This window comes from Petaurus breviceps, unplaced genomic scaffold (genome assembly GCF_028583685.1).
Source record: "Petaurus breviceps papuanus isolate PSGF00001 unplaced genomic scaffold, PetGlider_PUasm1.0 126, whole genome shotgun sequence".
NCBI lineage: Eukaryota > Metazoa > Chordata > Mammalia > Diprotodontia > Petauridae > Petaurus > Petaurus breviceps.
The window spans coordinates 15655252-15679041 of record NW_027185655.1 but is presented as its reverse complement, the minus strand read 5'-3'; the positions used below and the strand labels follow the sequence as shown (position 1 = coordinate 15679041).

The 23790-nt window shown below is 39.3% G+C and overlaps 1 protein-coding gene across 3 annotated transcripts in view; it reads left to right on the top strand.

Annotated features, from left to right (window-relative positions):
* KLHL8 (kelch like family member 8) overlaps positions 1 to 23790 on the top strand; it is a 42748-nt gene that overhangs the window by 4360 nt on the left and 14598 nt on the right. For 2 of the 3 annotated variants that reach the window (XM_069093622.1, XM_069093631.1), the window contains exons 2-6: positions 12867 to 13212; positions 16494 to 17042; positions 20384 to 20570; positions 21740 to 21883; positions 23295 to 23406. In XM_069093622.1, coding sequence (XP_068949723.1) covers positions 12961 to 13212; positions 16494 to 17042; positions 20384 to 20570; positions 21740 to 21883; positions 23295 to 23406 — 1244 coding nt within the window. In that variant the 5' untranslated portion in view covers positions 12867 to 12960. The remainder of the gene's footprint in view (positions 1 to 12866; positions 13213 to 16493; positions 17043 to 20383; positions 20571 to 21739; positions 21884 to 23294; positions 23407 to 23790) is intronic. The other variant, XM_069093640.1, reaches the window with a different exon arrangement.

The following is a 23790-nucleotide window of genomic DNA, read 5'->3' as shown; positions in this document are numbered from 1 at the left end:
AATAATTTTGTACCTATTTGATTTTCACATGTTTTTTGTTTAAAAAAAATAGCAACTCTGGGGGCAGCTAAGTAGTGCAGTGAATAGAGCACTGGCCCTGGAGTCAGGAGGACCATAGTTCAAATCCAGCCTCAGACACTTGACACACTTACTAGCTGTGTCACCTTGGGCAAGTCACTTAACCTGAATTGCCTTGCTTTCCCCCCCTCCGAAAAAAAAAACAATCTGTTTTACAGGGTACTATCTCTCTGCCCCTTTTTTTTTTTTTAATATTCTTTGAGTAAGAATATACAGGGATTCAAGAATTGAGCTAAAATTGGACATTAGCATAGTAGTTATTCTCCAAAGTCAGTCTGGTTAATATTTCTTTCCAGCTTAATGTGAAAGAAATACTCAATTTGCTCTTGTGTTTTTTGGCATAACTGTGCCTGAAACAAATTTGTTAATTATCTTCTAACTCTAAACATCTCATTGTAGAGTATGAGAGAGATCTGTTCTGTCTGTGAAAATCTCTCTGGCCCCAGTCATTTTTCATAAATAATCTAACATTCTCAATCAAACGGCAGAATTCCACAATGAGAAAATACATAGGGGCGGCCAGGTAGCACAGCGAGTAAGAGCACCGGCTCCAGTGTTGGGATGACCTGGAGATCGAATCCGGGCTCAGACACTTAGCACCCACCCAGAAACACCTGGCCGTGTAACCTTGAGCAAGTTACTTAAGCCCAATTGCTTAAAAAAAAAAAAAAAGGAAAATACATACCTAGAAAGTTCAGGTCTTCTTGGCTTCAAGGCTGTTGCTTTTATCATTTATTCCATTATGCTTCCATAATAATTTTAAATGGTTCAAGTTACTCTAAGATCTAAGAGGTGGGAGTCTAGTCCAACCCCTTCATCTTTCAGATGAAGAAACCACAGCTCAAAGATGGTAACTAGCTTACTTTAAAGGCCTCACGGCCAGTTCTCTTGACTTCTGGCATCCTCTCTTCTTTCCGCTACTCTTTGTCTCCCTTATAAAAATCATATCTATTGGTCACAAAGAACATGTACCATTTGTGTAATACATATGATGTATCAGAATGCTGGCAATACAGATACAAGCAGATGAAAACCTCTCTGAAACTATTGACAAGTAATAGGCATAGAAAAGGGGACTGAACCTGGGTTTGCATTAATAGAGAGAACTCTTCACTGAGGAAACTCCCTTTACCACTACGCAAGTTGGCACCTTTTACGCAACTTAATGTTCTTGAGTAAGTTGCTTAGAGGCTAAATGACCAGTGTCATACAGTTGGTATTTGTCAGGAACTGGACTTGAACTCAGGTCTAATGGCTTTAAGGTTGGCTCTTTATTTACTATACCTCTCTATTGATAACTGGAGGTAGTATGTTAGCATGGGAAGAATAAAGGATTTAGAAGCAGAAAAAACTTGGTAGTAGCTGTGTTTCTCTGTGCCTGTTTTCTCATCACTTAGATGGGGTTTTACCAGTCCTACTTAACATACAGAGTGATTGTGAGGACCAAATGAGTTAATCTTTGTAAAACTTCAATGTTTTTTATAAATGACAGCTATTGCTAATTAGTATTACTTTAAATTCTTGTCTCATGGGTTTTTAAAAGATTATTTAAAATAATCTTTTAAATTTTTAAAAAAACAGACTAACTCAGTTGGCAAAAGAGGCTCAAAAAGGCAAGTACCTGTGTTCCTTTTAAAAGCTGTCTAGAGAAGTTTGGATATTTTTGTGATGCCTTCTTTTTCTAGAGGTCCTTCCAGGTTTACTCAGACCTTTGGACTCACTCCTCACCTTTCTAAAGGCTGTGGGAGCAGAGAGCACATAGTGGGTTCTCCTGCATCACTAACTGTAGCTATTGGGCATTTGACCCTTAGATGCAGTCTTACTGCATTGAGCCTTTAGAAGCTCAAGACAAGGAGTCATTTGTTTAAATGTTCTTCAGAGGAGGGTGAAGGTCTCTCCTAAATGCTGGTATATGGAAGGATTTGTCTGCAGATTGGTGCACCTCTCCAATTCCCATTACCTTTCTGAATCTTTCTAGAGTTGCTGGGAAACCAGCCTTTGGTTCCTTCAGGATAGTTAGGCATTTAAGTGCTTACTGTGTGCCAGTCACTGTGCTAAGCACTAAGGACACAGAGAGGCAGAGAACAGACCCTGCCCTCAAGAGGCTAAATTCTAATGGAGGAAATTGCATGTAAATAATAGGTACATGCAAGTAATATACAGAGGAGATTGAAGGTAATCTGAGAAGTGAAGGTACTAATAGGTGGGGGGGACCAGGAAAGTCTTGCAGAAGTGAGGTTTGAGGGGTGGCTAGGTGGTGCAGTGAATAGAGCACTGGCCCTGGAGTCAGAAGGACCAGAGTTCAAATCTGACCTCAGACACTTAACACAAAACTAGCCGTGTGACTTTGGGCAAGTCATTTAACCCCAATTGCCCTACCTTTCCCCCCTCCAAAAAGTGAAAAAAAAAAGTGAGGTATGAGCAGAGGCTTGAAGGAGGCCAGGGAAATGCTGGGGAAAGTGAAGGGGAGAACATTCCATGAATCAAGGCCAGCTAATGTAGAAGCTAAGATACAGGAGATGGGGTGTTAAGTTTAAGAATAACAAAGGGGCCAGTGTAATTAAATCATAAACTGAAAAAATAAGAAAAGGCACCAAGTAATAAAGAGTTCCAAATGCTAAACAGAGTTTATATTTGATCCTTGGAGGTAATAGAGAATCATTGGGGTTCATTGAGTAGAGGGAGTGGGGAAGTTGACATGGTCAGACCTGTCATTTAAAAAAATCACCTTGGGGGCGGCCAGGTAGCACAGCAAGTAAGAGCACCGGCTGCACTGTCGGGATGACTTGTGGATCAAATCAGGGCTCAGACATTTAGCACCCACCCAGAAACACCTGGCCGTGTAATCTTGAGCAAGTTACTTAACCCCAATTGCTTGGGGGCGGCCAAGTGGCTCAGCAAGTAAGAGCACCGGCTCCAGTGTCGGGATGACCTGGGGTTCAAATCCGGGCTCAGATACTTAGCACCACACCCAGAAATAACTGGCTATGTAACCTTGAGCAAGTTACTTAACCCCAATTGCTTTTAAAAAAAAATCACCTTGGTAGCTATTTGGAGGGTGAATTGGAATGAGGAGAGATGAGGTAAGGAGACTAGTTGGAACACCATTGGCATAGTCTGGGTACACAAGGTAGTGCCTTGAAATAGGGTTTGGGCTGTGTACATGAAAAGACGGGGACAAGAATGAGAGATGTGATGAGGGTAGAAATGACAAGATTGGCAACGGATGGGATATGTTGGGTTGGTTGGAGTGAGGAGTCTAGAATGATGACATCTGTAGTATCAATTTGAGGAAAGATTTAAATGAGTGGTTCTTAAATGGTTCTCAGTCCCTGACCACTGATTTTACTTCTCAAATTCAGTAAACATTTGGCAAGGCAGATGAATATTATACACACTAATCTCATTGGGAGGAACTTGTACCCAATTTAGGCCTTGGAGAATGGAAAGCTACTTCGAAATGTGGAAATGGGGATTGAGAGGTGAAGGGAAGTAGTCTTTACAAAACACAGGGCACAACATGGACAAAGGCAGGGGAAAGGTTGGGATTAGAATAGCAGTCCAGTATGCCTCGATTTTAAAATCTATGAAAGAAAGTAGTATGGTAGGATCTCCTGATAGGAAATCTTGGATCTTCCTCTGCCCCTTCAATCCTAGCATTTACTATGGAAGTCTGGTTTTATCACATTCTGCTGCAGCTGGCCCCACACATATGAAAACCTTTGCAAACAGAATGCATATTTGATAACCTTTGTGGCCCCCAGCTGACTGACAGGAAACTGTTTATGTTAACTGATAATGTCTCTTCTAGGAAATAGCCTAGAATAGGCTGACTTGGTGGGGAAGGTCTGTGCTCACTTTGCCTGTTTTCTCTTCAGTGAAATTTTTATGTTCATTCAGATGCTGTTGATCATTATTAAAAGGAAGCATGCTGTGGTAGAAAGTGTACCAGACAGGATCAGAAGGCCTTGTCTTGAGTGCTGCCTTGCATTGTCACTAACTAGTTGTTACCTGAAACTGGATATTCCCTTCAGATTTCTTTAGACTTAGACCTACTGTAACTTACTGTCCTTGTTCAAGAAAACCCTCCTTTTATAAACAGCATTCTTCTGGTGTGATGCGTGACTAGAAGTCATCGAGTACTGTCTGTAGACTCCGAAAAATCAATGTTGAAGATCCTCCTACTGGCAGTGGAGGGGGACGTGATAGATGTGAACAGACTAGCACATTCCACATGAGATGTTTTCAGTAGAAGTGGATGAAAGAAGTCATCGGGGAAATATACAACCATAAAAAGATGTGCCGAGCACGTAGCAAAGGTGAGAATGTATCTCCTGTGTGCTCCCTTGGAATCTCCAGATTAGAAGACCTTGAGGAAGGCCTCAGCATGTTGGGGTCCTTGTGTGGTGAATATGTAAGAAGTTGCTGATTAGAGCTGCATAGGATGTTCAGGCATGGATGGATTGCAATTTGCACTGTTGGAGATATTATCCATGACAGTGAAATCACAGGACTGTAAGTGTTTGTTAAAACTAATAGAATTGGGGGGGTGGAGTCAAGATGGAGGAGTAGAAACGGGACTTCCATGCCACTCCGGCTCCTGCCACCTCCAATTCATGTAAAAAAAATGACTCTAGACAAATTTTAGAGCTAAAGAACCCACAAAATGACACAGAGAAGCTAACCTCCCGCTGAGGATAGCCTGGCAGGCCAGCAGGTAGTGGCCAGCGCAGCGCTCTGGGAGCCAAGCCCAGCCCCTGCTTGAGCCTAAGGTTTTAGCCCCAGGGTGGCCTGACCAGCTGCTGGGTGGAGGGACTTCAGATCACCAGCAGCAGTGGCAGTTTCCAGAATTATCAACCTGTAGATGCCAAGGACAAAGTAAGAGGTCAGTGGAGTGTGGACTTTGGGACCTGGGAATTCAGAGTGCTTTGGCTTTTGCCCCTGGGGCAAGCTGAGGCTCTGTGGCCTTACAGCTGCCGCCACGTGGCAGATTCAGCTCCTGGCCTGCAGACTGTAGGAGGACCAAGCGACCAGTCTGAGGGGTAATTGCTCTTGCTTTAACCTGCTTGGATTTGGATTGCTGTCTATGGTGGAGGTGCTGGGGTGTGTGACCAGCTTGCCAGAGCGTGTGGAGGCCTCAGAGAGGACAGCCAACTAATAGCTCCAGCAGCTGAGAAAAACCCCAGCATTTGGGACAAAAGCTCCCCTGTCTGGTGGCAGAGTCCTACTGTAGCAAAAAGCTCAAAAGTGAAGTAATTGAGTGGTAACATGAACAGGCAAAGGAAGCAAACCAAGCAGAGCAATCCAACTTTACGTTCCTATTTTGGGGACAAAAAGGATCTAAGCATGGAACAGGAGGAAGACAGTGAAGTCAGAACTCCTGCACCAAAAGCTCCAAAGAAAAATACAAGCTGGTTACAGGCCATAGAGGACCTTAAGAAGCAGATAAGAGAAGTGGAGGAAAAATTGGGAAGAGAAATGAGAACAATGCAAGAAAATTATGAAATGAGAGTCAACAGCCTAACTGAGGAAAATCACACCTTAAAAAATAGACTAACTCAATTGGCAAAAGAGGCTCAAAACGGCAATGAGGAGAAGAATGCCTTAAAAAGCCTAATTTGCCAGATGGAAAAAGAATCTCAAAAGCTCACTGAGGAGAATCATTCCTTCAGAATTAGATTGGAGGAATGGAAGCTAGTTACTTTATGAGAAATCAAGATGCTGTTAAACAGATCCAAAGAAATGGAAGAATAGAAGGCAATGTGAAATATCTCATGGGAAAAACCACTGACCTGGAAAATAGATCCAGGAGAGATAATTTTAAAATTATTGGACTACCTGAAAGCCATGATCAAAGTAAGAACCTAGAAATCATCCTCCAGGAAGCTCTCAAAGAAAACTGCCCTGATGTTTGGAATCTGAGGGCAAAATAGAGGTTTAAAGAATCCAATCACCTCCTGAAAAAGATCCCAAAAAGAAAACTCCTAGGAATATTATAGCCAGGTTCTGGAATTCCCAGATTAAGGAGAGAATATTACAAGCAGCCAGGAAGAAACAATTTGAATATTGTGGAAACACAATCAGGATAACCCAGGATCTGGCAGCTTCTATACTGAGGGACCAAAGGGCTTGGAATATGATATTCTGGAAGTCAAAGGAGCTGGGTTTAAAACCAAGAATCACCTACCCAGCAAAACTGAGTATCATGTTTCAGGGGAAAATGTGGTCATTCAGTGCAATAGAGGACTTTCAAGCATTCTTGCTGAAAAAACCAGAGTTGAATAGAAAACTTGACATTCAGATGCAAGAAGCAGGAGAAGCATGAGAAGGTAAACAGGGAAAAGAAATCATAAGGAACTTATGAAAGTTGAACTATTAACATTCCTACATGGAAAAACAATAATTGTAATTGATGAAAGTTTTCTCACTATGAAAATATTTGAAGGGAATAGAAATATATATATATATGTCTATATATGAGGGTATATGGGCATATGAATATATATGTGAACGTGTGTATATATGTTTACAGTTATACATAGATAGAGGGCACAGGACCAATTTACCAGGAAGGGATGATACTTAAAAGGTGAAATTAAGAGGTGAGAGAGGAATATAATGAGAGGAGATGGGGAGAGACAGAATGGGGTAAACTATCTCATAAAGAAGAGGCAAGGGAAAATGGTTACAATGGAGGGGAAGAATAGGAAGGCAAAAGGGAATGGGTCAACCTTATTCTCATTCAATTTCTCTTGGGGAGGGAATGACATACACACTAAATAGGGTATCTCACCCTACAGGAGAGTAGGGGGGAAGGGAATGAGAGGGGAGATGATGGAAGGGAGGGCAGGCTGGGGGGCAGGGAAGTTGGGAGCACCCACTTTTGAAAAGGGACGGGATCAAAGTAGAGAATAGAACAAGTGGGAGGTGGGATAGGAGGGAGGGAAATATAGTCAGTCTTTTACAATATATCTACTATGTTATTGTTTTGCATTAGCTACACATGTACAACCTGTACTGAACTGCTTATCTTCCTAGTAAAGGTGGGAGACAAGGGAAGAAGGGAATGAATCTGGAATTCAAAGTTTTAAAATCAAATGTTCATATATATATATACTATTATCAATATTGTTTTACATGTAACTGGGAAATAAGATATACAGGCACTGGGGCATAGAGATCCACCATGCTCTACTGGAAAGGCAGAGGGGCTATGGGAGAAGATATGGGAGAGAGCAGATTGGAGGAGGGGAGATCCAGTGGGATCGCTATTTTGGGGTGGTGTGTAGGGGGAAAACGGGGAGAAAATTTGTAACTCAAAATCTTGCGGAAATGAATGATACAAACTAGAAGTTAATAAAGCATTTCATTTAAAACTAACAGAATTTTGTTGATCTGCCTTGGTGGGATTACTTTTAGTAGCAGAATGAATCTGCAGTTGATTTGTGTTGGTATCACCAACAGTACCAACTTGAAAATAGTATGTTAATATAATTAGCCTGTTTACAGTTATTAATAGTCACTTTAAAGTAGTATTGCTGTCATGCTCCTAATTTGTGGGAATAAATTTCTGAAAGCCAAGTTCAAATCATTGTTGCTTTAACCCTTAACTACCTTTTGCTCTTTCTTATCTCAACTAAAAAATGTTTTTATTATCCAGAGACTTCTGGACAGTTCTTGGAGTCAGGAAGATCTAGGTTCAAATCCAGCATCTTACACAGTGGCCTGGGTATACATGGGTAACCTTTCAGTGTCCTAGGTACTTTTAGATTATGAGTTATCCATCTTGCATGGGTGAAAAGAGGGCATTCTGCACACGTCTGGACCAAGAAAAGACTGTCTTCCAGTTAAATGTATTTCCAAATCCATTCTATAAAGAAATCTTTTTGGGTGGATAAGGAAAGGGGAGAAAAATGTCTGAATCTGTGATTTCATCTGTATAGGGAATTCTTAGTCATTCAGTAAGCATTTATTAAGTTCTTCCTATATGCCAGACACTATGCTAAACTCTGGGGATACGTAGAAAGACAAAAACAGGGTCCCTGTACTCAGAAATTTCATAATCCCAGTGAGGAATTTCCTCAGTGTTCAACCAGTGCAGGTCTGTACCTGTTCTGAAATATTACAGTTTCTTGGGACCCTGAGATTTGGGCAGGGTCACCTAGCAGCAATATGTATAAGGAGCAGGGTCTGAAGTCTCCCTTGACTATCTTTCTACTGTGACAATCTGCCTTTCTAAAATGATCCTAGGAGTGGCTGGGTGGCACAGTGGAATAGAGGCCCTGGAGTCAGGAGGACCTGAGTTCAAGTCTGGCCTCAGACACTTAACACTTACTAGCCATATGACCTCAGGCAAGTCACTTAACCCCAATTACCCTGCCTTTCCCCCCTTCAAAAAGCAAAAAATAAAAAATGATCTTGTAGCTACTGAGTTTGATTTATTTACTGTCTTTTCTATTAATTACAATTAAGAAATAAAACATTAAATTTTTGGTTCTTCTGTTTCATTTTCTTTTTTTTTTTTTAAAGCAATCGGGGTTAAGTAACTTGCTCAAGGTTGTACAGCCAGTTATTTCTGGGTGTGGTGCTAAGTATCTGAGCCCGGATTTGATCCCCAGGTCATCCCGACTCTGGGGCCGGTGCTCTTACTCGCTGAGCCACCTGGCTGCCCTGTTTCATTTTCTAAAAAGGTATTTGCTTATTTATAGTAATTCATTGTAAAGCAGAGTATGGTTGTGTCCAGAATTGTGTGATATTATTGGATGTGAAATGGCATTTATTTTTCAAAGTATCCTATCAGTAGAAAATGAAGTAAGTCTGTAATACTTGAAGTCTACTTCTACCCGAGAATGGAGGGTGACAGAAATGCTGACAATGAAGAAATAATTTTTACTTGACTTTGGAGTTTTTTGTACCATATTTTAGTTCATTTAGTGAACACTTAGGAGCATTAAGAAAATATAGATCTTAACAAGATAAGGCCAGTACTGTCAAAGAAGGGGTCATCATTTAGAGGAACTAAGGTCTGTACACAAGTATAAACCAGAATAGAGTGGGATGCCTGGGAAAGTGGGTAGATCCATTCATGTCACCCTCCTGTTCATTAAATTCCAGTGACTCTCTCCTTCCGGATCCAATACAAATTCTTCTGTTTGTCATTCCAAGCCCTTCACAATCTGGAAACCCTCTCCTGGACCTTTCTAGTCTTCTAGCCTTTCTAGCCTCACCTCCTCCCTCCACCCTCATGTACTCCATGATCGAGTGACACTGGCCTTCTTTGCTGTTCCTCATACAAGAAATTCATCTGCCAGCTCTGGGTATTTTCACTAGCTGTACCCCATGCCTGGAATATTCTGCTCTCCAGATTTCCACTGCCCTGACTTCCTTCAAGTTCTAGCTAAAATCCCATCAACTATAAGAAGCCTTCCTTGATTGTTAATTGTGCCTTCTCTCTGTGGATTATGTCATTATCTAATGTCTCCCCCCATTAGACTGGGTTTCTTAAATGCAGGGACTGTCTTTTGACATTGTATCATAGGGCTTAGTATAGTGCCTGGCACGTAATAGATAATTATTGATTGATGTTCATAATACCATAGAGCTCGGAGAAGGAAGAGATCACTTCTTACTTGAAAGATGCCTTCCTGAAGGAGGTGGTATTTGAACTGGTTAGCATAAGGATGAAAGGAAGTGGAGAGGCTAGTTACAAGACTTGTAATCTAATCTTAAAAGTGGTGCCATTGAGGATTGAAAAGCAACAGATAAAGAAGATACAGGAATATCTTAGGTTCTCATTTAACAAATTTTGAACAAGACATTAGAATCACGTTGTGATGCTCTAGCACTGAAAGAGCCCAGAAACTAAATCAGTCTTGTCTGCAACTCGTCATCTTTGCAGATTATATTAACAGTTCAGATTAATGAAAGCAGAGCTGTTCTGTTATCCTAGCTCAGAGTTCCCCTGGACTGCAGAAGTAGTTATGTACTTTCATTTCAAAAACCTATCTAGCTAGATTGAAATGTACATGAAGCATTCATTAGGCAAAGGAGTATCCTAGTTCTCAAGAATTTGAAAACAAGATTTCTTATGGATAAAGTAATAGGTCCATTAATCAGAAGTTTCCTAAAAATCCCCTTTTCTCTATTCTCAGCACACACTGAATCATTGACATAGGTAGATTACTAATATTACATTTAGAGATTTGAAAAATGAGAAAGTTGCATTGAATTGGGTATAACATGTTGGCACAACTTTAGCTAAAGTCTTTCTCTGGGCTTCAATTCCTATGTTGCTGTTCATCTAGCTAAATATCAAAATTACACTCCCTTTGGGAAAAGAAAGATTTTGATAATAATAGTAAAATTACATGAGTGATATAAGTTTAAAATAAATATGTAGCTTGAGTTAGAAACTACTTGGGAGGGGTGGCTAGGTGGCTCAGTGAATAGAATACCGGCCCTGGAATCAGGAGGACCTCAGACATTTAACACTTACTAGCTTTGTGACCTTGGGCAAATCACTTTAACCCCAACTGCCCTGACTTCCTCCCTACAAAAAAGAAAAATTACTTGGGAAAATTGTTTTGTTTGCTTCTGGTTATGAAAGACAAATCACTATAATTTCTTTGTTAAAACAGAAATTTTGTTGAATTTTTAAAAATCTGTCTTTGTCTTGGTAGAATCAGATTTTACTAAATAAGCTTTAAAATTGTGTATTATATAAATTATAAGATGCTAAAAAAACTGTTCAGTTAAATTACCACATTTTTAAATACTGACTGTAGGAAAAAATAAAAATGATTCTTAAGAATTTTTAAAGCCTACTGTGGTTTCTGGATCAGAAGAACTATAGGATATGTAAATGGTTATTGGCAACAGAAGGAAGGTCTTTATGGATTATACAGTTTCATGAGTCTTGTCAGTCAGAAATAGCATGCTGCTTTTAACTCTTGTTTACATTTTTAAAAATAATCAAAAGTATCTATTCGGTTCAAATTAGACAAGTACTTTTTTTTTTTACAACAAGCACAGGAATACAGTCCAATCGATAGTTCACATTTATATATTCCTTTGGAATTGTCCTGGATCATTGTGCTTTTTAGAGTTAAGTCTTTCACTGTTAATTATTATTCCAATATTGCTGTTTATTTTGTACATTGTGTTCTCCTGCTTCTCTGACTTCACCTTGCATTATTTCATATGTGTCTTCCCAGGCTTTTCTGAAACCATCCACTTCTTCATTTCTTACAGCCCAATAATATTCTACCACAGCTTGTAATTGACAGGTGTCCCCTCAGTTTCCAATTCTTTGCCACCACAAAACAAGCTGCTATAAATATTTTTTGTACGCAGAGGTCCTTTTCTCATTTTTATGATCTTTCTTGGGATACAGACCTAGTAGTGGCATTGCTGGGTCAAAGGATATGCACAGTTTTATAGCCCTTTGGGCATAGTTCCAAATTGCTCTCAGTTCCCTATGTATTTGAGAAATGAGACCTGAAACTTGCTGTAAATTTTTGCCTTCAGTTTCATGTTTTTCGTGACTCTATTTATAAATAAGTTTAGCAATTGATAAAATTAGCCGAGACATTTCCTTTTATAAAGTACAATGACACCATCTCCACTATCTCAGATAAAGATGGTGATGGAGAAGAGTCTTATGCTTTTGAAGCCAGTGAAGCTTGGAAAGATTTTCAGTTCCCCTCCTTTGATTTTATGAAGATGGTGAACTCTGTGATGTGGCCCTGAAGGTTGTATTCTGTGTTTTCTTCCCATCTGTTACTTTGTGTTATGTGATAATCTTAAGCTTTTTGTGTTACCCTACACTACTCTCATCATCATCTTGGCATGAAGATGGCGATGAAGGCATCGAGCTCTGAGAGCATAGACCAGAAGTACCAAGCACAAGGCCCACATGTGGCCCACAGCACTCCTGAGTGCAGCCTGAACCACATTGTTGTAATTGAAAAATATTTAACAAAACATAAAAACATAGATATTACATTTTCAAATGAAGTCGTTATACAGCTCACAAGGGCCCCTTGTGCATATGGTAGTAACCCCCATTTCTATTTCGGTTTAACACCACAGGTGTAGACATTACAGATTCTCAAAGAGAGAGAGGAACTTGGTCATTTCTGGGTGTCTGACCCATACCTGAACCAAAGTCTCTTTTTGATGCTCTCTGACCAGCCAGCTATCATCTAGGGTTCCCTAAGACTTGTGTTGGGCAGAATCCCCCTTCTTAAGTGGTCTGTTGTCTCCTAATCAGTGAGACATTTTTACTTACAAATGTAAAGCCAGCTGCAACTTCCATCCATTGTTAGTTCTATCTTCTGGGCCAAACAAAATAGGTTTTCTATATGATATTAACTGATAATTGAGGCGAGGTCATTATTTTTAAAGAAAATTTATTTTTCTGATTGAAAAATTTCTATGAAGAATATTGCATTTGGACTTAAATCTAATAAAAGAATGCTTTTTAAATCACCGGGGATAATCTTTGATTAAACGTGAAATCATAGTTTTTATCAAGCACAGTTCCTTTCAAATGGCAGCATGTAACAAGTACCTAATTTGTTGTGATTCAAGATAATTTGACTAATTCTTGTGAGAAGTCATTGATATAATTAATTTGACATTGTTATCTGAACTGTATAGAGTATCCTGGTACTTGAGATATTTTGTTGGCTTTGATTTTGATGATGGAAGGTATTATTACTACAGATCTAGAGAACAAGGGAATATAATACTAATGATGGGTTTTTTTTCCCTTTATCTACTAACAGGGAAATGACAAATTGAACCGAACACGAAAAGTGTGTGAAGATTAATAGGTTATATCTCTCCTCTTCCCGCCAAATGTTTTAAAATCGATGGGAAATGTGCGAACAAGTCAGCGCTGAAAGAGGAATATCGCCAATGGCTTCACAATCTTTGCACCCAGAATCAGCTAAGACTCATTTGATAAAGGGAAAAAAACAGCAGGAGCAGGAGCAGGAGGACAGGTCCTCAAATAGAGACAGTGATGGAGAAGACTCTTACACATTTGAAGCCAATGAAGCCTGGAAGGATTTTCACGGTTCACTCCTGCAGTTTTATGAAGATGGGGAACTTTGTGATGTGACACTGAAGGTGGTATTGCATATCTCTTTGTTATGTGACAGTCTTAAGGTGTTTTGTTACCCCACGCTACACCTAAGCCTCATCTTGGTGTGGAGATGACCCCTGGGTTCATGAATGCCATGCCAGCATAGTAAGAGCTCTGGTCAGGCTGAATCAATGGCTATGATAGGATGTTATCTAAAGGAATAAAATCAAGGAGTGAAAAAGAGGGAGGCACTGGGAGCAGGGGAAAATGGAATGGGGTAAATTCTCTAACATGAAAGGTGTAAAAGGAAGAGCTTTTACAGCAGAGGGAGAGAGAGTGGCAGATAGTGCTTGAATTGTGATGTCATTGAATTGGCTAAAAGGGAATAACACACACACTCAGTTATCTATAGAAATCTGTCTTACCCTATGGGAAAGTGGTTGGGGGCAGGGACAAAAGAAAGGGAGTGGGGATGATAAAAGGGAGGGCGGATTGGGGGGAAGGGTGGTCAGAAGCAAAACACCTGAGGAGGAACAGGGTGAGAGGAGAGAGAGAGAGAAAAGGATAAATGGGGAAAATGGGATGGAGGGGAACACACAGGAATCATTAATGTGAAAAAAAATGTTTACAGCAAGAGTCTCTGATAAAGGCCTCATTAGAATACAAGTCATTCAGGGCGGCCAGGTGGCTCAGCGAGTAAGAGCACCAGCCCCAGTGTCGGGATGACCTGGGATTGAATCCGGGCTCAGATACTTAGCACCCACCCAGAAATAACTGGCCGTGTAACCTTGAGCAAGTTACTTAACCCCAAGTGCTAAAAAAAAAAATACAAGTCATTCCCTAATTGACAAGTGGTCAAAAGATAGAAACAGGCAATTTTCAGACAAAAGGTATCAGAGCTACCTATAGTCATATGAAAAAATACTCTAAATCATTGTTGATTAGAAATTGTTAGTTTTTTCTTCCCTATTTACCTTTTTATGCTTTTCTTGAGCCTTCTGTTTGAAAGTCGGATCTTCTGTTCAGCTTTAGTCTTTTCATCAGGAATGTTCAAAAGCCCTCTATTTCATTAGATGTCAGTTTTTTCCCCCTGAAGGATTATTCTGTTTTGCTGGGTAGGTGATTTCTTGGTTGCATGTCGAGCTCCTTTAATCTCTGGAGTATCACATTCTATTCCACCCTGGACCTGTGACCAGGGAGGGTGCCAGCCCCACTGTGGTTACAAGCTCTGGCGGGCCAGTGCTCCTCCTCATATTTGAACTGTGACCCAGGATTGCATCCTAGAACCAAGTATGAGCAATGCCACTGAGTCCTCTGCCCAGTTTCAGGGAGGGGGCCCTTTGTGGTCCCTCTTACCATCTGTGAACTGAGAGCTGTAGAAGCTGCTGCTGCTGATTCAGTCACCCCAAGGCCTGCTTTTGACTATTGGGAGGTAGGCTATGTTCTACTCTCACCCCACCTCAGTAGAATAGATCTCTTTCCTGCTGATCTTCTAGGTTGTCTTGGGATAAAAAAAATTGCTTCACCCCATCTTTTTGTTCTGCTGCTCCAGAATTCCTTTTGAAAAGTTACTTTAAAGTGATTTGGAGAGGAGTTTGGGAGAGCTCAGGCAAGTCTGCCATTTTGGCTCTGTTGAAATTTATTTTTACCAAGAAATTTAAACGTGTGGAATGATAGAGGCCATCAAAAGCCACATGAAGAGCTCTTCCTCTGATTGGTTTGTCCAGCTTGGGTTAGGAATCAGCAGAAACACAACAATGTGTCTGGTAACTCTAGAATCTTTGTTATGCAACAGTGCTGCTAAATCCTATGATTCCATATTCTGTAATGTCTAATTTAACACTGCTAGCATAAAAACGGAATCACTTAATAGTATATACAAGTAATTCAGAAAGTGGTTGTAGAGATATTTAAGATTTTAAGCATTTCTAAAAGAAAATTTTTAAACAGAAAACAGCATTCTGCTCTGGGGTTTAAGTGAATTTGTAATTGATCATTTTTCTTGGTCTAGGTTGCTAGCTGTATTTTATTGAACTTAGTGTGCATTTTGTATTTTTCTAAAATATTTATATTATAAAATTCAAATAGGAAGAAGATTTTGTAGCTCTAGCTTGTAATTAAATAGGAGCTGTTTACCTTTTCTTCTCCAAGAAAAATTACAATAGTTTCTAATATCTTCGTAATTCACATGGCAGCACATTCATGATTAGTGGGTTGTAGGATTTATACTGTAGTCTGTCTTAGAGCTATTCTTGTGTCTGTTACTCTCTTCGGGCAACTGTCTTATGTCGGCTTTAGTTTTATTTTTGTCCAGACCTATGATTTCATTGATGTAGTGAATCACTTTTGTGGAAATTCTATGGTTAGAGATTGGTGACTCATCAGGTCATTTCTAAAGCCTTAGTTGCCTGAGGCCCTGGAGAGTGAAGTGATTTGTCTTTGGTCACATAGCTAGATTTGTGAGAGCCTTCACCTCAAAGGACAGGCCTTTTCCCACCATGCCATGCTGTTTGTTGGTTAGCCTTTCAGAACAAGTGTACAGAAGTAGCATTTTCCACATGAAAAAGAAAAAGAATTTAACATTTTTTATGCACATTAATTGTATTTTTATTTCAATTCTTTAGTTTTTCCCACACACAAAACTGCTTTAGGAAGCCTCCCTTGGAAGAAGGAAAATGGTAATCTAGAGATTGGTCAGATAGACATTCCTGTCCCAATAGTTTAACATAGAAGTTTTTGTTTTTATGAAAATTTGAAATAATAAATTGACAGTTTTATAAGTCTTAAGTAAATATGGATTCCCATAGCAATTTTTTATAACTTCCAGACCTATATGATATAGCTTACTTCATTTGCAAAGTTGACTTAGAGATATTTGTAGTATAAATGGATTTAAGTAGTATTTCTTTTTTGAAAAAAGCATACAATTTCAAATGTTTTGTATATAATTAAAAGGAAAAATTCTCCTAAAACACCCTAGAATCTTTGGGTTAAACATTTTTAAGAAAACTTGGCTTTTTTTTTTTAACTCCTTTATTAATGATTTAGAAATATAGTTATTGAGTTTTTTCAAGTTAAAAAAAATCCTGATTTCTTACTAATAAGATTTTAGCTTTGAAAGTCCTCAGCTCTGATCAGCTGTGTGCTAAATTAAAAGATAAGCTGGCTGAACTGGAGAAGAAAAAATTGGTCTATAGTTAACTTAGTTCTAAAGGAAGGGACCACATACTTTTATCTTTAAAAACAAAATACCCCAAATTCAGCATTTGTCTCAGCTATAAATCACGGACTTTAGAGTATTTTTGTATTTCCCTTTTTCCAATAGGTTGGTTCAAAGCTAATCTCCTGCCATAAACTGGTACTGGCTTGTGTGATTCCTTACTTCAGAGCCATGTTTCTTTCTGAAATGGCTGAAGCTAAGCAGACTCTCATTGAGATCAGGGATTTTGATGGTGATGCAATAGAAGACTTGGTGAAGTTTGTCTATTCTTCCCGGCTCACTTTGACAGTTGACAATGTCCAGCCTCTCTTGTACGCAGCCTGTATTCTGCAGGTAGAGCTGGTGGCCAGGGCTTGTTGTGAATACATGAAGTTACATTTTCATCCTTCGAATTGCTTGGCAGTCCGAGCTTTTGCAGAGAGTCACAATCGCATTGACTTAATGGACATGGCAGACCGATATGCCTGTGAACATTTTGCCGAAGTGGTGGAATGTGAAGATTTTGTGAGTGTCTCGCCCCAGCATCTCCATAAGCTTTTGTCCTCGTGTGATCTAAACATTGAGAATGAAAAGCAGGTCTATCGTGCCGCCATCAAGTGGCTTCTTGCCAATCCTCAGCATCATGCCACATGGTTGGATGAAATACTTGCTCAGGTAGGATAAAATGGAGATACGATTGTCCTGAAGGAAGAAGCAGGAGCATTGTGAAAACATAGCTGTGTGTTTCTTCTTCTGGGGGGAAGATACATATTATGAGAAGAAATGTAGTAGTCATTGCTAAGAGTATAATACTTAAAAAGGTTTTGACAAATTGGATCTTTGCCCATGTTATCTGTGGCTGTTCACAATGAACGTACTTATTGGAGTGGAGATTTGTTCTTGTGAGCCTGCAACTAGAAATCCCATTCACTAATTTTTAAAAACTGAAATGTTAGGAATGACCTTCTTTTATCCTTTAAGATGAAAACAAAAACTTGTTTTGAATCAAAATCTATACTTCTAGAAAATTGAGTATACAGAAATGAATGAGGTTAAAAGAATTACGACATCCAAAACATTTACAATAAAAAACACACAAATCTCTCCTGAGTAAATGAAACCATGTAGCATAATTAGAACTGTTACCATTTCTAAGTCTTTATGAATTGCTTTGCTCAACAAAAAATTCTGGTTGACCCTAGAGAGGAGAGAAATGCTGCTTTAAAGACTGTGTTTATGGGGCGGCCAGGTAGCACAGCGAGTAAGAGCACCGCCAGTGTTGAGAAGACCTGGAGATCGAATCCTGGGCTCAGACACTTAGCACCCACCCAGAAACACCTAGCCGTGTAACCTTGAGCAAGTTACTTAACCCCAATTGCTTAGGGGCGGCCAGGTGGCTCAGCGATTAAGAGCACCGGCTCCAGTGTTGGGACGACCTGGAGATCAAATCCCGGGCTTGGACACTCAGCACCACACCCAGAAATAACTGGCCTTGTAACCTTGAGCAAGTTACTTAACCCCGATTGCTTAATAAAAAAAAAAATAAAAATAAAAAAATAAAGACTGTGTTTACTTATCTACTCATCATTCCCTAAGCACTCACTCTTGCTCAGTAGAGGAGTGTAGCTGTCCTGTGGATGATGATTGTTTCCTAAGCTACCATTTCTCTAACAGAAGATTATATTTTTCAGAGGGTTTTTAAATGCCAATGGAAGTAGATAGAGTCCTTATGAACTTCTGAATGATGGGTACCTTTAGTTTGTAGGCAGTCTGAAAAAGCAATTTTTTAATGTTTTTTTAATTATGAGTAAATTTTAAAGTATAGATACATTCAATAATATACATAAATAAAACTTGTTCTATGAAGTAGTCATTTTAGGAGGGAATGTATGGACTTAAACCCATACTTCTCAGAACTTTTTCTGGAACTCTTATTTTGGAATTATTATCACAATTCAGTGACCATCTTCACAAGAAAAGTCCATCTTGGGGCGGCCAGGTGGCACAGTGAGTAAAGTGCTGGCCCCTGAGTCAGGAGGACCTGAGTTCAGTTCCGGCCTCAGACACTTAACACCCACATAAAAAAAAACTAGCCGTGTAACCTTGGGCAAGTTACTTGACCCCAATTGCCCTCCAAAAAGGAAAAAAAAAAAAGTCCGTCTCTTTATGGTCACAGTATTTTGAATTGAGCATGGTGTAACCTAGTCTAGTCATCCATCTCCTCATATTTAAGACCTGAATTCATCTTAGCCTCAAACATTTAGTAGTTGTGTGACTTTGGGCAAGTCACTTCACCTCTCCCCTAGTTTCCTCAAATGGAAAATAGCCGCATCTACTTCCCAGAGGTACTGTGCGGATCCAATGAGATTATATCTGTAAAGTGTTCAGTGCAATGTAGCTGGCCTGTAGTAGCTGCTGTGTAAATGTCTATGCCCTCCTCTCTTCCCCTCTAACTCATCAGATGATTCTTTACTATTTCCGAATATCTTCAGATTCTGACTTCAAAAAACAAAAATTGGCTGCAAATAAGAATATTTAAAAGTATGTGCATAGGCGCTAACATCAATCCATATTGGGAAAACATTCCAGAAGTGCTTTGAGCAAATGGTAGGAGTGAGTATATGGCTGTTAGGATGGCATCTTTGGAGGGAAATACTCTTTTGTATAATTTCTGTTTTGTTGGTTTAAAAAATAATCTCACCATTACCTAGTCACCTCTTATCTTAACGGTAAATTAAGCGTTCATCAAGCGCCTCCTGTGTGTTATTTAGTAGTCTGTTATCTGCAGGGCTGTTAGGACAAAGAAGGGGATGGTCCCGGCTCTCAGAGAGCTTAACATTTTGTAGAGAAAACATGTAGATGCAGAGATAAGTATAGATGTGTTTGTGCATGCACATACGTACATATGTGTGTGGATCAGTAGAGCTGAATAAATGTGCATCTGATTAATGCAGGGCAGCCAGGGACAGAGAGGATTAGCATTTGGGGTGGGATCAGTAGAAATGTGCAAAACAGAGTTGCGGAATAGGAAAGTGAGATTTTCCTTCCCTGAGACGTTTGCCTTCTACTCATTAAGCTTTTACCTAAACCAAAAAAAACCCCAAACTGAAAGCACAGGAGTTGATTAGACTCTGTCTTTGAGATGGACTTTGGAGAGGATAGTATCACTTGACCCACCTGTCTGGGCTATTTAGAATGATACCACTCATCCTCTGCAGCCCAGTTCATATGCATATAAGCTGCTTTCCATTATTTGTGTGCATCTCTCCCAAGGGATGAAAGTGACCAGTCCTGTCCTGTGTACTTTCATAGGACTTTAAAAAAGTCACCTTCACCTTTATACTTTAGTTGACATACATAACTTATCTCCACTGCCTCACCCCCCAGGTAGTGAGCTCCTTGGAGGTAGAGACTGAGTTTTAAATTATCTTTTGACACCTAACAGTGCAGGTACTCAATAAATGTTTACTAAGTTAAGATAAATTTGCAGAAGTAAGCTTTAAAAACAAGATTAAACTTTTCATCCAGTCTAACAATTTTAAATTCAGGTTTTAAGAAGAGGTGTAAACTCCGTCTCAGACAACTTGACCCAAGGAGACCCAGTCTGAGACATAAGAAATAGGGAATATGACTTAAATCAACCACAAATGACTAGCTTACTTTGTGCTAATCACTGGATTTGCAAATAGAAAACTGAGATTTGCTCTCAAGAAACTCATTTTCTAACTGGATGAAGTAACACCTAAGGAAGGTTCAGTTTCATAGCAAATGGAAAGGTCAGGCAGTATTAGATTCTGGCAGGAATAGTAATGGAACAGACAGTAAGGATGTGAAGGATGTCAGGGAGTGATGGTGGGGTGGACGTTGCCTTGCCAAGAAGATCCAGGGTCAGAGTCAGGATCAGAGTGGAGTGGCACGATGGCAGAGGTGGGCGTTCAGCATTGCAGTTAGCTGTCCAATTAGTATTTAACATCAGTGTAACAATTTAATACTACAACTGTTCACAATTCCATCAGGTTCGACTACCACTGCTGCCCATTGATTTTCTTATGGGTGTTGTGGCAAAAGAAGAAATTGTCAAGCAAAATCTCAAATGTAGGGATTTACTCGATGAAGCAAGAAATTACCACCTTCACTTGAGCAGCAGGGCAGTGCCTGACTTTGAGTACTCCATTCGAACCACTCCCAGGAAGCAGACTGCTGGTAATTCAATTTCCCTTTTCATCAACCAATGCTGACGGAAGGGCTGTGATCGCCATTGATGTACTTCGGGGCTGGTAGTGTTAAACTTTTTGAAAAATAATTTGGAACAGATTTTCTTAATCTGAGCACCACTAAGTATGTCTGAATATTCCTGTAAATATGCACCATCTCATCCTCCTTCCCCATACGAGATTTAGACTCAGTTTCACTGGGAGCTCTTTTGCCAATTTATCAAAGTGTGGGGTTTGAGACAGAAAGACAAGTATCATACGAAGAAGCAGGCAGGATCGGGAGAAGTTCCTCCCCACCCTCAGCTTTGGCGAGTCTCTGTCAGGTCACCTGGGTCTACATCCTGGATATTCTGTTTACCACCTGTGCAATCGAGAACATTCACATGACCTCTCTGCTTCTGTTTCCAGATTTGTAAAGTGTGAGGGGGTTGGGTTAGATGATCTTCACAGACCTTTGAAGCTTTAAATCTGTGATCTCATATGGGGAAGGTATAGTTCACTAGAAGGGATTGTAAAAAAAAATGCTGAAAGCTTTCCTAACATTACGTACCACTTTATATGGGAATTTAAGAACAAATTAATGGAATGACCATTTTGAAAATGTTTCAGTTAAACATAAATGATACGTAAGTAATATTGGTTGAAGACATGTAAAATTAGTAGTCTTCACTATAAATAGTTATCAGTCCCCTTGAAGCATTATTTTTCAAACCTCTTCTCTTTGGATTCGGATAGGTAAGAATTAGATTAAGAACTGTCAGTGGTCTCCAAAAAATTGTGTAATGACATTTTTGCCAAGTATTATAGGATATTTTTTTAGTATGGGTACTTTTGAATGAAAATTATCTGATATGATGATCCAAATAGCTAAAAATATTGGCTTCTCTTTGAGGAAATTTGTACTTTGTTGGTGAAGTCCTTAGTTATATTTTTGTAATTAGATGTCTTAGTCGAAGTGGTAACACAGACCCAAAATAATAGATTTTCTTTTTCATTTGCTTTACAAATGTGACTGTACTGAATGCATTCTGAAAAAATCCATTTTTTTCCCTTGTAATTTCTGAAAACCTGAGTTTCTTTCATAGGTAGTTTTTTTTTTTAATCCTGTCACTGATTTGACAATTCTGAGATTAAACTATTTGATGTCTCCTCTTTCAGGTGTGCTGTTCTGTGTAGGTGGTCGAGGTGGATCAGGTGATCCATTTCGAAGCATTGAATGCTACTCAATAAACAAAAATAGTTGGTTCTTTGGACCAGAAATGAACAGTCGAAGACGTCATGTGGGTGTAATATCTGTGGGAGGTTGGTAACAACTGCTTAAACCAAATTTTTCCATTATTGTAGCCTACCATAAAATATGTAATCTCTAAGTCCTATTAACTTAAAAAGAATGCTGTATAAATATACAGGTATATGTACAATGTGCATTTTAACATGAATGTATGCATATACATATATATTTATATATGTGTGTGTATAAATATATATAATTAATAGCTTTTTTTTTCCCCTGGTTAGCAGGCAAAATGTCTGACTGGAACTTCATCATTGTGAAAAGCCATTTTGTTTTGAGCTAATAGGTGCTGTGTGTGTATTCAGTCAAGTCAGTTATCCACAGTGTAGAAATGTTTTAGATTGAAAATAAGACTTTTTTTTTTTTGCTTTTTGGAGGGCAATTGGGGTTTAGTGACTTGCCCAAGGTCACACGGCTAGTTTTTGTGTTGTGTCTGAGGCCGGATTTGAACTCAGGTCCTCCTGACTCCAGGGCCGGTGCTCTATTCACTGTGCCACCTAGCTGCCCCCAATAAGACCATTTATTTCTTAAGTTAAAAATTAAATAAAAATTATTCTGTTTGGTTTATAGGTGCTAGAAAAACATTTAAAAAATACACGTCACAGGGTGGCCAGGTGGCTCAGCGAGTAAGAGCAATGGCCCCAGAGTCGGGATGACCCGGGATCAAATCCGGGCTCAGATACTCAGCACCACACCCAGAAACACCTGGCCATGTAACCTTGAGCAAGTTACTTAACCCTGATTGTTTAAAAATAAATAAAAATAAATAAGAAATACACGTCAGACTTGAGTAATGAATTTGTCTTTCCTATGCTCTTAAAGATGAGAAGGTTTTTTTCCCTACTTGCTAAAAATTAATTCTCTTCGAAATTGCCTGCACTTCTTCAGAATCATAGTACCAAAAGGAGAGTGCACAAATCATTTTCGACCTTTTCATGTAGATCTGCACGCTTTAGTTATTTCAATCAGCTCAGATTTGTTGAGCACCGATCACGTGCCATGCACTGTGCTGAGTGGTAATGAGACAAAGAAAGGCAAAAAACAGCCACTGCTCTCAAAGCTAATGACAAATACGTCCAGACAAGCTATGTATGTGTATGGGACAACTTGGGAGTGATCTCAGAGGGAAGGAGAACTGGGAAAGGCTTCTGACAGATGTGGGGACTTAGCTGAGACTTGAAGGAAGCCAGGAAAGCCAGAAGGGATATTGGTGTGGGGGGGGGAGGCAGTGAAAATGCCCTAAGTTTTAATACAATAAAATATACATTAGTACTTAGCCATTTAACTAACATCACTGATAAAATTAGATCAACAGTTGATAAAAATAATTATTCCACTAAATGTTTTGTGCAACTTTTTGGTGTCGAAATCGTTAACAAACCAGTTTACTTGGTAAATAAAGTTATTTCTATTTAATAGGCAAAGTCTATGCAGTCGGTGGACATGATGGAAATGAACATTTAGGCACCATGGAGGTGTTTGATCCTCTCACTAATAAGTGGATGATGAAAGCATCAATGAACACAAAGAGGTAGGTCCATATGAATTTCTTTGTCTATGAGGGAGATAAAAACTAGTATTTAAAAATAATAACATTATAGTTACTTTTTCATATTATTTAAAAAGAAAAATATAAATGTGTTTTATCCCCTTCTATTTTTGCAAAATATGCAAAACCCTTTTAGATACATTTTGTCAACATTTATTGAACACCTAGGATAATGTACTGCTTTTGTTGGAGGGCAGACAAAACCCCAGAGACTCCAGGTAAAGACTGTTTGAGGGAAGGGAAAAAAGCTGCTGAAAAAAGCTGGAGGTAACACGGCATAAATTTGGTCTAGATCAGTATCCCAAGACAAGTTCCAAATGGATACGTGACTCAAGCACAAAGTGTGACATCATGAGCAAATTACAG